Source organism: Pogona vitticeps, chromosome 3, assembly GCF_051106095.1.
Source record: "Pogona vitticeps strain Pit_001003342236 chromosome 3, PviZW2.1, whole genome shotgun sequence".
NCBI classification, from domain to species: domain Eukaryota; kingdom Metazoa; phylum Chordata; class Lepidosauria; order Squamata; family Agamidae; genus Pogona; species Pogona vitticeps.
Window position 1 is genome coordinate 19,163,066 of NC_135785.1, and position 17,348 is coordinate 19,180,413.

Sequence of the window (17,348 nt, forward strand, 5' to 3'; positions counted from 1 at the left end):
AAATATTTAAAATTAAGTGTGCTTTCCTCCTTTATCAGTTATTTTCTATTCTGCTCTCTTTTGTTCTTCTCGTTGTTGTTGCCTGCGTATTTCATTTTAATTGAAAATTAGCACCGGTGCTCCTCCTTGCATGATTTAGGAGCCCTCAAATCTCTCGTGCCTCCCGCTGCTTCTTCCTTCTCATCTACTGAGGCATACCTGTTCTTGGCTCGTCCTCCCATGGACCCATCCAGTGACCCAGTCTTCCTCTCCACTCAGCTGTCATGATTCTTTTTTCCTCCTCCCAAATTTCCAACAATTACTCTTTATCTTTCTCTCTTCTACATCACTTTTTCCCCTTGCAGGTCTATCCTGGGGCTAATTCAGATTTTCACTCTGCTCACTTGTCTCCCACCAGGCCGCAAGGTGTTTTCTCTTTTTTTCAACATTTGGAAGAGTTCTGTTCTAGTCATGTCCAGGATGATGGTTTCTACTCCCCAGAGGAAGATCAGGGGACTGGAAACCAAGCCCTATGAGGAAATGCTGAAAGAGCTGAAAATGTTTAGCCTTGAGAAAAGGGGACTGAGGGCAGATGTGACAGCACTTTTCAAATACTTGAAAGGCAGTTGTACTGAGGAGAGGCAGGATCTGTTCTCACTCATCCCAGACTGCAAGACACATGATAAAAGGCCCAAATTACAGGAAGCCAGATTTAGGCTGAATATAGAGAAAAACTTCTTAACTGTTAGAGCCGTATGACATTGGAACCAGTTACCTTGGCATGTGGTGAGTGCATCCATGTTGGAGGCATTCAAGATAAATTTGGTCAACCTTGTGTCAGATCTGCTTTGACTTGGATTACTGCATTGAGCAGGGGGTTGGACCCCATGGTCTTGTACGCTCCTTCCAACTCAATTATTTTACCATACTTTGATTCTATGAATATTTAAAAATGATCATGCAAAATGCAAGCTTTTATGGGTGAATCACATGATCAGAGGGACTGTTGTCATCATCTTCAGGACTCAGCCAATCCAGAGGGTGCTGCTGCTGCTTTGGGAACCCAACCCCATTCTCCTGGGTCTTGGTGACCTCACAGAGCCCCACCTCTCTGCTGGCAGATAAAAGAGGCTTGCTGGGCAGGGCAGGAGGCCAGAAGGGAGGCCAGTGACCAGAGGGCAGTCCGGCAGAGAGAGCAGCAGCAGCTGATGGGGACCCAGCCCTCCTGCCCAAGGCAAATTCTCTTGCAAAAGCAGATGAACTTGCTAAGTGGGCTTGCGAGTTAACAGCTCGAGGCTGGCGGAGATCTGTGGCTTGAAGCTGGCTGATGTCGTCGATGGACCAGGGGGAAGTCAGTGGACGTTGGCAGACAGAAGCTGGTGGAATCTGCCTGTGGAAGCTGGCTGAGGCTGCAATGCGGAGGCCGGCAGAGGTTGGCGGATGAAGCCAGGGGCCGTTAGCCTCCTGAAACCAGCTGGTGGAAGCTTGGTGGATATCGGTGGATGGAAGCCCAGGCGTGTATGTAAATGGCTGGTGGAGTGAAGATGTGTGTGTGTCAGTGGGTGTCTGGTGTCTGTGTGAATGTGTATGTGAATGGACTGGCTGGCATTCCATGGGGATGTCGCTGGGCGTGTGCATGACTCAAGTATTTGGGAGTTGGCAGAGGCTGGCTTCAGAAGCGGAGTGGAAGACATGAACGGGTGGATATTCCTGGTGAAAGCCCATGCATGTTGGCAGGTGGAACTTCGGGATGAAGTTGCCAGAACATTGGTCGGTGAATACGCCTGGATTGAAGCCGGTTGGCGGCAGTGGACGAACTCGCCCCTTAGATGTTTTTTTCTCTCTCTTTCACTTGCAGGGCCTGAAGCTTCCTCTTCCCCAGGGAGATGCGAGGAACCAAAAGGCAGGCATCCTGCTGGAGCTGAACCAGGTTGTTATCTCTGCTGAGGATACCTGTTTAGCCTCTTTTCCAAAACCAATAAAAGAATTTTCCGGAATGGTTTTGAAGTGTTGTCTTGTTTGTCAGGGGTTGTAACAGGATTATCTTCCCCATCCCCTCTTTTTATCCTGGGCCCAATGCCTGGGGCGGGCCTTTGTGTAGTCATGGTGTGGGGCCTTGTGATGGCACAGGAATTGGGAACATAATATTTCTCAATGCATGTGTGAGAGAGTGAGCTAGGCATTCATGGTTCCCTGTCTGAGCTCCAAAGCAAGTATATCATGTGTCTTGTTGGACAGACACAGGAAGCCAGTGAGCCCTGGTGCCATTCGGAGAGGGTTGGAGTTGGGTACCTGTAACAATAAACGAGACTCACTCCTTCCCTTCCACCACTGCTTCTCGCATTTGTTTGCCTGGCCTGGAGATTCAGGGGAGCCCAGCCATTTCCTGGCACAGCAGCTCATTCTCTGAGACCTGGCAAGCCTCATCCTCATCACCAGCACCATGAGCACTCCATGGACAGCTCCTTGCAGAGTACAAGTGGGGAGAAAATATGCCACTTCAAAGAACCTTCCAGTCCAACCTCTCATGCCAGTGCCACAACCGAGGAAATGGAGATGGGCAATGATTTGGAGATGAGCGTACATTAAAATCCATGTGGATCCATGTCATGGATAGATGGCAAAAATACACTGGTACTGCAAAATCTGCTGCTTGAGGGCAGTGGCTGCCTCTGAGCGCCTAGATGCTGATAGATGGAGGGGGGGGCTACTCATTTGAGCGTTTCCTATGGCCACAACCCCTAAGTGTACCACCTAAGGAATGACTTTCAGATAGGTTCAAGGCGGGAGGGGTGAGCTGTCTTGCAAAGACTAAATTTCGAACTGGCATTACAGTTACCTGTAATGTATTAACTCCTCCCTTTTAAATTTGCGCAATGAAACTGCATTACAAAAATGCTGTAATGAGTTCTAATAAAGTCATGCTCTTAGCTCCTTTTCAAAGTTACTTTTAAATTGAATTTGTATGCATTTCTAGATGTATTTTGATGTGCATTTGCCATTCGCTTCTCAAGGTGATGCTTTTTGAAATAAAAGAAAATAGAATGTTAAAAAAAACCTTAACACTGCAGTGAGCAATAGAGAGAGAGTGACAGAAAGCTTTTAAAGCACTGTAGAGAGTAATGGGACTGGATTACTTTATAAAGTTTGGTTACAGTTCATTGCATTAATAAGCCTCTGCCTGCTCTCCTGTCTACATCAACTCTGGATCTTTTCTCCTGAACTTTTTTGTACTAGTAGAACTAAATCCACTGAAAGAATAAGAGGTAGTTATTGATCTTCCTTGCACTCTCTTAAAGGATTGAGACTAGAGTTACTCTTAAAAGTTTGCAGCACTGTCATGTTTCTGGCCATTGGTCAAAGGAATCACCCATTAACTGTTGGAGTTTTGCAGTCTTGACGGCTGGCTCTAGTAGGTGTAGCAGGGAGAAAGCTTTCCGGACTGAGGTGACTGTCAGTGTATCTTTGTTGTTTAGTCATTGTGTCTGACTCTTCGTGACCCCATGGACCAGAGCACGCCAGGCGCTCCTGTCTTCCACTGCCTCCCGGAGTCTATCTAGTCAGTGTATCTAGCAGTAACCAGTTGTTCCTTCCCTGCCTCTGATTCAAAGAGAACGTAGCCTCTCTGCTTTTCAGCTCCCCTCCCTGTAATCTTTTGGAAGCAGTCAGGTAGTCTGTTAAGGCCTGTTGCTGCAAAGTCAGTCATGTTTGTTCAGTTTGCTCTTTGATCTGTTCAGAAGGAAAGCATTTTTAACAAACTAATGTCTCCAGAGTTAGTTATTGAGACTGTAAGTGCCAGTTGATGGGAAAAGAGGGTGGGCTTATCTGGGGAACTTGAAGCTGTTCTGCTTTGTGAATCTCTGCACTTCTGCTTAGAGGAATTTAATCAAAATCAAATACTCTGCAACAGCTGTTACTGGGCAGATCAAAAAGTTCATGAGGATTGCTGGTAGGACTAACAGTAGAGTAACATACTAATCAAGCTCTTTGATGTACGCGCGCGCGTGTGCGCGTGCACGTGTGTGCGTGCACGCACACATGCATGCACATGCACAGACACGCACACGCACACACATGCACACGCACACGCACGCTCTAAACAGTTTGTAAGCCTTTACATCATACTGATGGTACTGCTGCACGTCTTCTCTCTGGGCTTGCTTTGAGAGATTCTTGTTAAGGGTGGCTAATCGTGCCCTTTATTTCAGCCACTCATTGGAAGACAGAAGAAGGACTGCCAGCTCATGTTTTGCAGGGTTGCTAAGAAACCCTTGAAAGCTCAAAGAAAAGGGAATCCAGCCACTCAAAACAATCTCACAAATTCCCATAGTATCAACATTGTACTCCAGAACAAGGAGTGCTGAAGCTCATTGAAAGCATTCAGAAAAGATAATGGAATTTTAATCAAAATAAATAATACATTAGTACTGACAAGGTAAGCAAAATGGATTTTCTATGGGTGAGTAACTTTTATTACATTTTCAGGAACAAACTAGAAATTATTATAAATGTGCTTGCTTTCAAGAGAGCCACTTACGTTTTTCTAGTTTATATAGAATTTATCCAGAACAACTGTTTAACCTTTCAAAAACACAAATGAAAATATTGCAACCAAAGCTCATGTTTAGTTCTTTCTGTTGTTTCCCAGTGAAATCCCTCCTGACATTTCAGAGACCGTTGCTCAATATCCTTGGCTAGCTGGTGTGCCAATAATTATTTGTGGGGAAAAATACAGTTAGAAATAACATAAAATTCAAGGAGAACATCAAATCCGATGTGTTGATTTACCAAACGAGACAATTAATTATGAACGACAAGCTATCTGAATCCAGAAAAACCTTAGGTGCTGCTCCGTCTCCAAATGGGAGTGAAGATTCGGGGAGCACAAAAAGTCTGGATCATCTTGAAAACCGATTGACGATCCGTGATTTTAGGAAAATGCAAGAGCTGTTTAAGGTGAGTGAATATTTCACTGAAGTAGAAGGGTAGGATTCTCTGTGAAAGATCACCTTTTCAGGCATCATTTAGGCAGCAAGTGAGCAGAACTTGGGAAGTTAATTTTGGGAGACTACATTGCCAACATTCTGAGTTGTAGGGAAATAAGGAACTGTGAAGGATGGGTTGGTGGACGAGATCCTTTTGGTTCAGGTAATAAATGGGACTAGTTGTGATCAAGGCTCAAACTGCTATGGAACCGTGAAACGAATTGGATGCCCTTGGGCCAGTCATTCTTTCTGAGCTTGCCTTATCTCACAGGACTGCTGTGAGGATACACTGGAGGGGAGGGGAGCCAGAGATGCCAGGTTGAACTCACTGGAGGAAAAACATGCTATAAACATAACAAAGAAACAAATGTAAACTAGTCAGCGACCTCTGACATATGATTTATTTTCTATTACTATATTTTTGTGCATGTGAGGAATTCCAGGATTCGGCTGGTGTATGTGCTATACATATATTCTACAACCCTGGTCTTTAACTACTAAGATAAGATGTACACTTAAGTTGCTCCCTGTTCGGAAAAGGGTTTCAGCATAAGCATCCTAACCATTTTCTTGGGGTAATAAGGGTCTTACAACACAAGCTGCTGTATAACTGTAAGTATGTCCCATGCTACGTTGAACACATCTAAATCCATTACATTTTGTATATTTAAGCAAGACTTGGATTGTGCTTCTTATCTTTTAAAGATTCCCCCCCCCCTCCAGTCTCTGTGGCTTGTTACAGAAGGATGATTTTGAGCCCGAACGTGCCATGATTTTGTCCCCAAGCCTACTTTTGAAGACCGGGCCCAGCTCTAGAAAAAGTGGTTTCATATGCACGGGCATCTGCTTTGGTCTTTTTGGACTATGACTTCCAGAATTCCCCAAGCAGCATATCTCTGGGGCATGTGCAGAGTGTTCTTCCTTCCCCACTTGAGTTCTGCATCACCTGCCGCTTAGCTGGGATTAAAAAGGAAAGCTGTGCAGTTACACAGATTGAAGAGAGCCTATAATATTTCAGGAAGAGAGGAAAGAAAAACAGAAATAAACATGTGCCTAGGCTTTGGAAAACAGTTGGCAGGTTAAAAAGCTGTTAATGCTCGCCTCATTTTAGCCCAGGGGGCCTCCGTCATTTTAAAGCATGACCAGAGAGTGTTCAGTGGCAGAGACTTTGAAAAACTGAAAAAAGGGGTGATGGCATTTTGTAATCCAAGCACACAGAAATCCAGCGACGGCTCCTATGAAAATAAATTGTTGCTCTCAGTTGCACCTTGAGCACAAAAATAAGAATGGCAGTCATCTATTTTAAAGGGCTGCAAAAGTCAGAGGAGCGGAACGGTGCGGAGCAAAAAAATCCAAAATTGTGCCTCAAAGGATGGCAGGTACTTATAGAGCAGGAGTGTCAGTCTAAAAGGCAAACTTATCCACCAGCTAGGAATGTCAGCCCCAGAAGGCATGCAGGTGTTTTTGGCTTTAAAAGCAGAAAGTAGCCTTGGAGGAAGCTTTTCTCAGCCCATAGAATTTTTAAAAAAACTGTGATTTTCTTCTGTCGCCATCATACAGTAATGGGGCTCTGAGTGCTCCAACTTCAAGAAATGGGAGAAAATTTTGTCTGAGGGCTTATCCTTTCATTCTGGCCTCCAGCTAAGTGGGTGAAATTTCAGCTCAGCCTGTTGAGAGTCTGGATTGGTGACACTCATCTTCCCAGAGATGGCGCCCATTTTAGCAAGCACTTTACCAACACCAGCTCTTTTTTATTATTATTATTTTAAAAGATGTGTCCTTTTTTAGTTCCTATGCCTGGGGCACGAAGTGGACACGCAAATGCTTCCCTAGTATAAAAGATATTAAGATTCATCTCAGCTGCCCTTCAGGCGCAGCGGAGGTTGTCATTTCATCACCATGGTTGATACGGTCAGCTTTTATATCTGGAATCAGGGTAGGTGGGGTTAGGGAAGATAGCCTGCTTTCTACCTTAGGTAGCAAAATGTGGGAGACAGCCCTGTGAAGATTTCAAACAGAAATATTTTTATAGGTGTGCAAACCATGTGCTCCGGCACTGAACAACAGCTCTTCCTGAACAATTTGATTCACGGTGCCAAGCAACTCTTCGGAAACCTGCAGGGTCTTGACAGACTTAGAAATGACTAATCATATCTGAACTCATAACCCTCGGTTTTGTAATGGTATTGGCATGAGGCTGCCGAGCCTGGCTGGAAAAATTTTTTACTTATGGATGACAAGTCTCAGAATTCCCCCAGATAGCATGACAGATCTTGGGTGTGGGTGGGGTTATAGGACATATTTGTTGTTGGCATTGTTATATGACATCATGTCGGAACTGACACAGCGACCCTAATAGGGCTTACCAGTTCCACATTGAGTTTCCATGGCTCAGCAAAGATTCTCACTCTGGTTTCCAGAGGCCTAGTCCATCACTCTGTCCACTACACCATATTGCAGTGATGGTGAACCTATGGCATGCGTGCCACAGCTGGCACGCAAAGCCCTTTCTACGGGCACATGAGGCATAAGTCGCCGGATCGCTACTCCCCCGTCACAACCAAACTTGAGGAGGCGGCTGCAGCTGTGGTTCTGGCACCTCAACAGGTGGCAGTGGAGCAGCTGGTGCTGGCGGCAAATCCGGAATGGAGTCTGGAGGCACCTCCATGCCTGGGATTCCCCCTTCTGTCACTTCTGGTTCCACCACCACCACTTCCGGTTACGGCACGCCATCCGCTGCGTTTTTTCCCCTCAGTTTGGGCACTCAGGCCCAAAAAGGTCCACCACCACTGCCATATTGGCTATCTATGAGATATATAGCTGAAGAAAATAGCTTTTTCAGGGTCTAGGTCTCACACACTGGGTGGTTCTTCTGACAATCTTTTCTTTAATACTTTGCTGCCTTCTTGCTACCCAATCCAATTCTCTTGCGATCCGCAGCACTGGGTCATAGGGTTTGTGTGCAGGGAGAAGCACAGGCCCTTTGATCTGGCCTTGTCTGCCACGGCAGTACTGAGGGAGGACCTCTCGTGTCAACCTTCACCTCACTAACAAGAGAGGGAGAGGGAGTCAAAGCAGAAAAAGCAGCGCTTCTGATCTCTCATTAGCGCTGCAAGTCAGGCCTGTGGTTTAAATTGGACCTAATTGAGAGGATGGCGATTACAATCACTTTCCTTCCTTGCGCTGCCCTCTGTCAGTTCTTCGGGTAGCTCCATCCTTAAATAACAGACTGCAGATTGGCAGGAAAAGATAACATGTGACATGCAACCCTTTTTGGAGTGGGCTTCCCCAGTGAAGGAAAGTCACAGGGTTGAGGAACCTTCCCCCACAATCATTTTCGAGCTGCATCGTTCTTTTGCTGTTGTAAAGCAGAGTTCGTCCAAGCAGGCAAATACACAGGAGAGGTATTGCTTTCTTAGCTTTAACGGAGCAGGAAAAGGGTCATTTCCTCACTGACTGATCTCTTTAAGATCCCATGCAGGGTTCCTATTCAAAGGCTTCTGTGATGGCCAATGGTTCCAGGGGTAGAGAAGTGGCAGAGGGCAGGGGTTCCAAGCATTTGCAAGCAATTAAGCCTCCTGGATCTACCAGTGGATGTGAGTACAAGCAGTGGGAATGAAGGCTGTCAACTTATTATCCCTGCCAGCACTCACACGTCTTTTGATATCTACATGAAAAAGATCAGATCAAAGCTTTGACTATAAATATTTGGGCAGAGATTCCATAGATCTTTTGCAAATCTTATAAAGTTGTATAAAGACATTAAAGGCACAAACCGGAAGGACTGCACGTGATGCCGGAAACATAGGAAAGAAACATAGAGAAAATGCACTTAAAAAGAAAGTGCAAAAGCGACATTAGAGTTGAACATTAAGACAAAAATACTGATTGCAAGAGACTTGTATAACTTCAGTGTCAAAATGAAGAAGAAATAGATACAGATGTTCATACATTGCATCCATCATCAGTGTAAACTAAGACTGTATCCAAGAAGTAAGAAGTCAGAGACACTAAAGGGCAGCTATAAAGGAAGTAGGAAAGATCCTTAAGAGTCAGGATGCATCATTGGAGACCAAGACTAAAGTAAAAAATGCACTATAGTATTCTCAGTTATTATGTACTGATGTAAAAACCATACGGTGAAGAAAGCTAGCAAGGAAAACAATTAATTAATTTGAAATGTAGTGTTGGAGGAGAGCTTTATGCATACTGTGGGCTGCAAGAAAGATGAATAAGGGGGTGCTGGATCAAATTCAAGCCTAAACCTTTGAGATGTGTATTGCAAAAAAATGCATTCGTGTAAGCCCAGGGGTCTGCCAATGACACCCCAAGACTGACAGACAATGTCAGAGACCAAGTGGGATTTTTTTTCAAAGGTTTTATTTTGCAGAATAGGAGAGCACAGAGGGTTATTGCCCAAAAGTCAGCTGTCTCTTGGGCTGCTTGGGAAATAAGTGGAAATTACTAATCTGAGGCTACCATACTTTGGGTGTAGTCTGAGAAGACAATCATGCTGGCAAAAGCAGAAGGCAGCAGGAAAAGAGGGATACTGAAAATGAGATGGATTAGATCAGTAATGGACAACAGCTCCTCAAGTTTGCAAGACTTAAACAAGGTTGTTACTGATGTAGGACCTTTCAGGGGCCACTGACGCATTTGTTTGCTACATGCCATCAAATTATGGAAACCCTGACAGGGTTTTTGAGGTACAGGAGATATTTAAAGGAGTAACTTGACTATTGCCACTACCATCTCCCCCAAGTGGGTTTCCATGGCTGAATGGAGATCCGATCCAAGACTTACTGAGTCTCTGACTGTTGCTCTCTCCTAAATGGCATACAGGCTCTCTAACATGCATACTGTTGCCATAAGTGGGAAGTGACTTGATGGCATACAACAATAAAATGAGATTTAAATTTTTAAAATTGCCTTTAGCGAGCTCTTTGACTGGCTTTTCCAGCTGTTCCTTTCATGTTTTTTTAACCACGACTCTTGTGTGTGTGTGTGTGTGTGTTTTATCTTCACATTTTGCATATGGCTGTGTTCCTTTTGACTAGAAGCTGTCTGGCAGCCAAACATGAAAAGACTGTGAATACAGTTCAGAGAAACAACACAAGCCAGCACCCAATCTTGTCTAATTGTGGAAACTAAGGAGATTCTGACCCTGTTACTATTTGAAGAAGAGACCATCAATCAAGGATGGTCAGGGATCTTCAGGTAGGGCCTGAATCTGGCCTGAAACCCTGAAGATCTGTTGATCCTCAGAGTTCACAGTAATGGAAGCCTTGTAGTCAGACTTTTCTGTGGAGGATGTGTGTGGGGGGGGGAAGGCACACAGTGTTAGTGCCAGGCCATTCCCCTCCTCTTTCAGTCCTAGAGAGGATGTGAAGGCCAGGAAAAGAGAATGGCAAAGTCAATGATCTTCCCCCTTCCTTATCAGTGTGTGTTAAAGTGCAAAAAGAGCTAAGTTAAGGTCAGCTTCACAGAAAATTTAGTATGAATTCCCTCCGTAATTTAAAGACTGAGGGTTGCACCAACCCCTATAACTAAAAGGGATATTCAGGAAACAATGAATAAGAGAAAATCAAAAGGTGTAAATTAACCCCAATAATTTATCCTAGAACTAAGTAAATAAGGAGATCCTTTCCTACCGCAATCATATTTTGTCTCGTATCACAAGAACATCAATTGAAAAAACCAAACTAGACACAAAGTGAGAGCACAACACAATCCATCATCATTAAGCACTAAAGAGAGTGGTGTTCGGGACAACATCTGTAACTTACTTGCCGAAGTGTGTGAAGTGAAAGCATTGTAAAAGATTTACTGCGTAAACAGATTTTTATAGACTTTTTAAAACTTATGTAGACTTAGATTTTTATAAACTTATAAAAGGCTTGATAAGTATGCCAGATTGTCTTTCTGAATGGTAAGTGCACACTGCACCTTTTCAGAGGGAAATAAAATGCACAGCACTGAAAAGAAAATTCTTGAAATAGTGCATCTTTTTCCTGGCATTAGAATAACGTAAAAATTAGGAATTGTCATTCAGATCTGGAATCTCTTTGGAAAATGGAGCAAATTTGTCCATTTTGGAACTCATCTGAAACAAAGCAAGGAAGACTGAAGACGTGCTTGAATTGAACTGGGGCCCCCTGAAGTGCTAAATTTTGCTTTAGTGCCCCAAAGGTTAAAAATCCCAAGTGGCAGCTTTTGTTTCCGAGGACCCAGAGGTGAATCCTTGTGACTCAATGCAAGTCTCTGCAGTTGATTGATCTGTAAGAACTGAATGTGGACTTGTAGATGGCAGAGTTGTGGGCAAAGGCTTTGCTGGAATAGGTATTTCATTCAGTTTACCCCATAAACAAACTTATCCACATTATAAGTTTAGGGAACACCAGAAAGAAAATATATATGTAGGGGTATATTTCAGTAGACTTGTTCCTAGCCGCCACATTTTCCTTCCTGTTCTACAACAAAGGGGAAACTGATTGATAATTGACTCCAACATGCAATTGAAAAGTACCCATGCAAAGAAGTTGGATTTCTCTTCTCTTTACTGTTTGTGGGTTGATATTTTTTTGCCCAGCAACCCTAAAGCATGCTGAGCTGCATACATTGGGAGATTCAGAAATTTGGCCTGATTTACAACCCAGATGGCCAGTTAACTGTGTGATGTTCACAGCAGTGTTTCTGTCCCTCTAGAGCCATCAATATCCTTTGTTATCAAGCCTTTAAGAAAAAGAAGAAAATGATAGCCACTATGATTGTGAGTTAAAAGGTCACATGAGCTAGATTTTTTCCCCAGATAAAGTTATCTCTTTAGATAAAGTCATCCTTCTTTTGGATGAGGAGCAAAATATGCCAGTGGGATTCTGAGAAATGCAGTATAATCAAGACTGAAAGACTCTAGCATCCTTAGCATATGAGGCAAAATCCAGAGAAACAAAACGAATCATAAAGACAAAAGCATGTGGCACCTTAAGGACTAGGCACTTGTTGCCCATTCTGCTGAAGACCTCCAACAACTCATGAATCATTTTAGCAAGGCCTGCCATGACTTTGGACTAACAATCAGCCTGAAGAAAACACAAGTCATGGGCCAGGGTGTGGACTCACCTCCCCCTATTACCATCTCCACACAAGAATTGGAGGTTGTTCATGACTTTGTGTATCTTGGCTCAACAATCTCTGACACCCTTTCTCTAGATGTCAAGCTGGATAAACGCATTGGCAAAGCAGCCACCATGTTCTCTAGACTCACAAAGAGAGTATGGCTCAAGAAGCTTACGACATATACCAAGATCCAGGTCTATAGAGCCTGTGTCCTGAGCACACTCCTGTACTGCAGTGAGTCCTGGACCCTTTGTGCACAGCAGGAGAGGAAGTTGAACACCTTCCATATGCATTGCCTCCAACGGATCTTTGGTATCACCTGGCAGGACAAAGTCCCAAACAGAGTAGTCCTAGAACGAGCTGGAATTTTCAGCATGAATACATTACTGAAATAGCGACATCTACATTGGCTTGGGCATGTTGTGAGAATGGCTGATGGTTGGATTCCAAAGGATTTCCTATATGGAGAATTAGTGCCGGGAAATCGCCACAGACAGAGACCACAGCTGTGATACAAGGACATCTGCAAATGGGATCTGAAGGCCTTAGGAATGGACCTCAACAGATGGGAAACCCTGACATCTGAGCATTCAGCCTGGAGGCAGGCGGTGCACCATGGCCTCTCCCAGTTTGAAGAGACCCTTGTCCAGGCAAAGAGGCAAAGAGGAAGTCACAAAAGCAGCAAAATCAGGGAGCTGGACAGGGGACAGATTTTATTTGTCTTCAGTGTGGAAGGGCTTGTCACTCTCGAATTGGCCTTCTCAGCCACACTAGATGCTGTTCCAAGTCCTCCATACAGAGCATGTTACCATAGTCTTTCGAGACTGAAGGATGCCTAATGAATATTTTAATGTAAGATTTCATGGACATGAGCACTTCGTCAGACATTAAGAGACAGAATGAAATGAAATGAAAGTAGTGTTGTAGTAGAAATACAAGTAGAAGTACTAATAGAACTTAACAACAACAACAACAACAACAACAACAACAACAACAAGAAAAACATGAGGCATGCACATGCCTTTCTTATTCTTATTCTTCTACCACCACTACCACCACTACCACCAACACCACCAATACCACTACTAATAAATAAATAAATAAATAAATGAATAAATGAATAAATGAATAAATGAATAAATGAATAAATAAATAAATAAATAAATAAATAAATAAATAAATAAATAAATAAATAAATAAATAAATAAATAAATAAATAAATAAAAGGCGTGTTACCCAGGAGGAGAAGCTTAAATAAAAAGTAGAGATGGGGGCATTCGTATTCGCATACTAACACGAATACCCCCATCTCTAATAAAGAGAGAAGAGTCTTAGGAGATGCATTGTTGGGCACAGTTTTTGCTGGTGCTGCCCCATGTGTACATGTGCTGGTCATGAGGGAAGAGGCAAGGGGAAGGTGTCGTGTGTGTGTGTGCATGCGCATACCCTCCCTTATTACATTAATTTAAAAGATCAGGTACTTAAAGTATTTGTAATTTTAAAAAGTAGAAGGTCCTCTTGTGACGAGGAAAACTACGGGTTTGGGAGTGGGGACTCTGGGCTGATTTCATGTTGTGTTGTCTGTCTGATCAACAGGGAAAATCAGCCTGCCCCAACCCTGTAGTATTTTCTGCACACAATCCCTTCAATATTTTGCAAAATCCCACACCTTTCCTAAATCCCTAATGTTTAGATTGTCACCTATTGCAGATTGGGCTTTTGCCATGCTGTCTCCCCCCAAAACTGTTCTACTCTCAACCTCCCTGCCCTCCAATTATAAACCTCTAACCCAAGGAAGCGTTTGTGTTTTCTTTGCAGTCCTGCCTAGATGCCTCACGGATGTAGTTAGGGTTGTTACACTATCTGCGACCTCCTTCCCCTGCTCTACATTTGCTTATCCCGTCAAGTTACTTTCTCTGGACAACCGTGACGTGCCAGCGTGTACACCTCCAGAGAATGATCAGGCTCAGGTGAAATCTACGACATCTGTGTGTGACAGACAGTCCAACTGGGAGAATAAGAAAGCTCCCACTGTTCAGATGTGGGTGGATGCTGAAGTAGCTTACTTGTGGGTGACAGCAGCTGCCAGCAAAGCGTAGAAGAGAGGACAGAGAACGTAATGTTTTCTCAGAAAAGTCTAATAGACAGAGCTTTAGGCACAATCCTCTTTTTTAAGGAAAAAAAATACAGCTGAGGGAAGAAGTGTGATAATCTAAACAGCCTTCCTTCGTGTGAAGGGGTTACACCTCCTCCTGTCTTGAAAACCATTGAAGCTCCCGGGATAAATTTGTATCAGTTGGTAATGCTGCTTTTCCTTCTCCTCTCCACAGACAATGGGGCCTTTAATAAGCTTGCACAGAGACCCAGGGCTCTAGAACAACAATCTGGGGGCACCCACTATTTACCGTGCATAATGGCAAATGGCACTCAAATCTCAAGCCATCTCTGGAGAACATGTTCTCCGAGCACGTGCTGAAATTTCCTCCCTTTTATGCTGTACCCATCTTGGACTTAGATCAACCATTTTCAGTAAACACAATGCAGCCCCAGTTATTTCTGTTTTATACACGATTTCTCTATAATTAACCAAACCTTTCAATGTGGCATGTTGTGCTTGAGAGCTCCAGATGCCAGGAAATTGCATCTGTTGAGGACTACATCCTTAGCAGACGTTTTTATTTAGGCAACACGGCATGATAGTCTGTGCTTTGATTATTTGCATTTTATAGCAGGATGAATGTCAATTGCAAAGTATTGACCTGAGTGGCAGATTGGCTCATTCATTGGAAGATACACTTAGAAAATAGGCAATAGAAGCTTTCATGCAAGCCACGCTTTCCATTCTAAATGAAGTACCCAACTGGAGAGCAGCGCCATCCAGCCACCACACAGGATGATCAAGTTAGAAAGGATCTTTCCCTATGTTGCTACACCAGGCTCCTTGGCCAATCTTGGGAGCTGTAGGGGAAGGGGCACCCTTTAAATCTGGCATCCTGGGGCAAAGCCTTGGTTGCCTACATAAAATCCTGCTGTTTAATAAAGGTGGACATTCAGGGAGCTGTGATAGTCCCAGTTGCTCAGGTTAAAGCAAGGATTTATTCTCTCTACAGAGAAAGGCTCAGGTCTGGAGAAGGAGAGAATGGCTGGATAGTTCAGTGGTCTGGGCATCTAGTTGTAAGCCAGATGTTTGTTTGTTTGTTTGTTTGTTTGTTTGTTTGTTTGTTTGTTTGTTTATTTATTTATTTATTTATTTATTTATTTATTTATTTATTTATTTATTTATTTATTTATTTATTTATTTATTTATTTATTTATTTGATTTATACCCCACCTATCTGGCCCACCGGACCACTCTAGGCGGCTCCCAATATAAAATCAGATAATAAAAACATAGACAAATACATAATAATCAAACAGCAACAGCAATAAAATAAAGAAGGAAAAGTAAGAGAGAAATCAAGAATTGGCTGGAGGGAAGGCCTGGATAAATAACCATGTTTTTAGTTGGGTTTTAAAGGTGCCCAGCGTGGGGGCCGCACGAATCTCCGAAGGGAGATTGTTCCAGAGGTGAGGAGCCACCGCCGAGAAGGCCCGGTTTCGTGTTTTCTCCTTCCTGGCCTCTCTCGGCATCAGGCTCCTCAGCCTCATGTTGGGAGTTTAATCCCCCATTGGGCCTCCTTGACAGAGGTTGGACTCAATGTTCCATAGTATCCCATCCAGCTCTGCATTTCTAAGATGCTGATGTTGCTGATGATTACAGATCAGCAATCTTTGAGTGTCAGCTGAAAACTGGAAAAGAAATCAGAGCTGGTACAGGGCAGTTTTAGATATTTGGGGAGGTCTCTACCTCTCTCTGTGTGTGTGTCTCTTTCCTTCTCCTTCTCCTTTTTATCATTCTCCCCCTATACTTGTGACTTCCCAAAGTAACTGTGTACAGACAATAAGGCATGCATCTCTGTCGTCCATGGCAATCCACATCTTCAACCACACATGCTGGCTTTGGAGTACATTACTGAATGAGACTGTATCTTGGCTGGAGTTCGTATGTAGGTTTCCGGCTCTAAGGCACAGGCGAGCAAATTGAGACCTGCCGGCCCCATGTGACTCTTAAAACTGCAGAGCTGGAAGGGACCCTATGTATGGATCATCAAGGTCAGCCTCTGTCAAGGATGCATGGTGGGGAATCGAACTCCCAACCTCTGGCTCCATGGTCATGGAACCTAAACCCTCAGGGATATTTTTCCAGTTGCCAAGACCATCCTAGAGTCTCCCCCTCATTTTCTTATTAGGGAACATGAGGATGCCCCAAAGTCCCTACCCTCAAATCATCCCAACAAATTGAAACAGGGCATTCTCTCTTTGTTCCCCCTCCAAAGGATGTTTGAGTCAGCCACAGTGTGCTTAAATTTTGCCCCTAAGTTGGCTGCCATTGTCTCTAGGGCATGGTCAAAGCTTCATTCCTTATCCACTGGACTGAAATCTGTTTAAGCAGTTTAATAGTCTCAAGTGTAGGCTGGCGTCCTCTGTTTTAGGAGAACATTTCTCACAGATATGCTACTTCATACCTCACTGAAGAGCAAACAAAGGGTTTAAATGCAAGACACTTCTCAGGAGGGAATAGTCTCATTTACAGGGTTTCTTTTTTAAAAAAAAAATCTTTGGGAGAAGCTGTTCTGTATTAGCTCTAAGATTAATATTCCATTTGTATGTAAATGTGTAATTCTGCAGAGGGAACTCAGATTATTTCTTCCTTTAAGTGGGCTGCTCTCACATGAAGAAGTTATCATCCAATATAAAGCAGGTAGATGTTAGCATTTCCCTTCCCCCCACATCAGGTTTCCCAGTGCATGCATGTTCTTTAACTGGTTATGAGATTGATCATACTGCTAAACATGCAACAGGAGCAGAGGGAACACTTAAACAATTCCCCTTCTGCTCTACATTTAGGCTACAAGATACTAGCCTTGGCCCATACTCATTTTCTATACTACATCTTCCTTGGTCACCCTCTCTGTCCAAATAATTCTTGATTAAACCCTCCACTGCCAAATGAGTGTTACGTTTCGTCTTTAACATAGAGTACCTAACGTCAGTAGTAGGATAATGGTAGCTCTCATCAAACTCAATTTTGACAGGTGCCACGCCCCCTTTTGGGACCCTGGACCGGAAGGGGAGGGACTTCCGGCGCCTAGGCTGGACCCAGGCCCCTTCCGGCGGAAGGGGTGGTCCGAACGGTGACGGCAGGGGTTGTGGGGGTCCCCATGGGCC

The 17,348-nt window shown here is 43.7% G+C and overlaps 1 protein-coding gene across 1 annotated transcript in view; it reads left to right on the forward strand.

Annotated features, from left to right (window-relative positions):
* Window positions 1–1,073: 1,073 nt before the first annotated feature.
* WDR49 (WD repeat domain 49) overlaps window positions 1,074–17,348 on the forward strand; it is a 150,541-nt gene continuing 134,266 nt past the window's right edge. Inside the window, exons 1-2 of the mRNA XM_020805758.3 lie at window positions 1,074–4,414; window positions 4,628–4,935. Coding sequence (XP_020661417.3) covers window positions 4,786–4,935 — 150 coding nt within the window. The 5' untranslated portion in view covers window positions 1,074–4,414; window positions 4,628–4,785. The remainder of the gene's footprint in view (window positions 4,415–4,627; window positions 4,936–17,348) is intronic.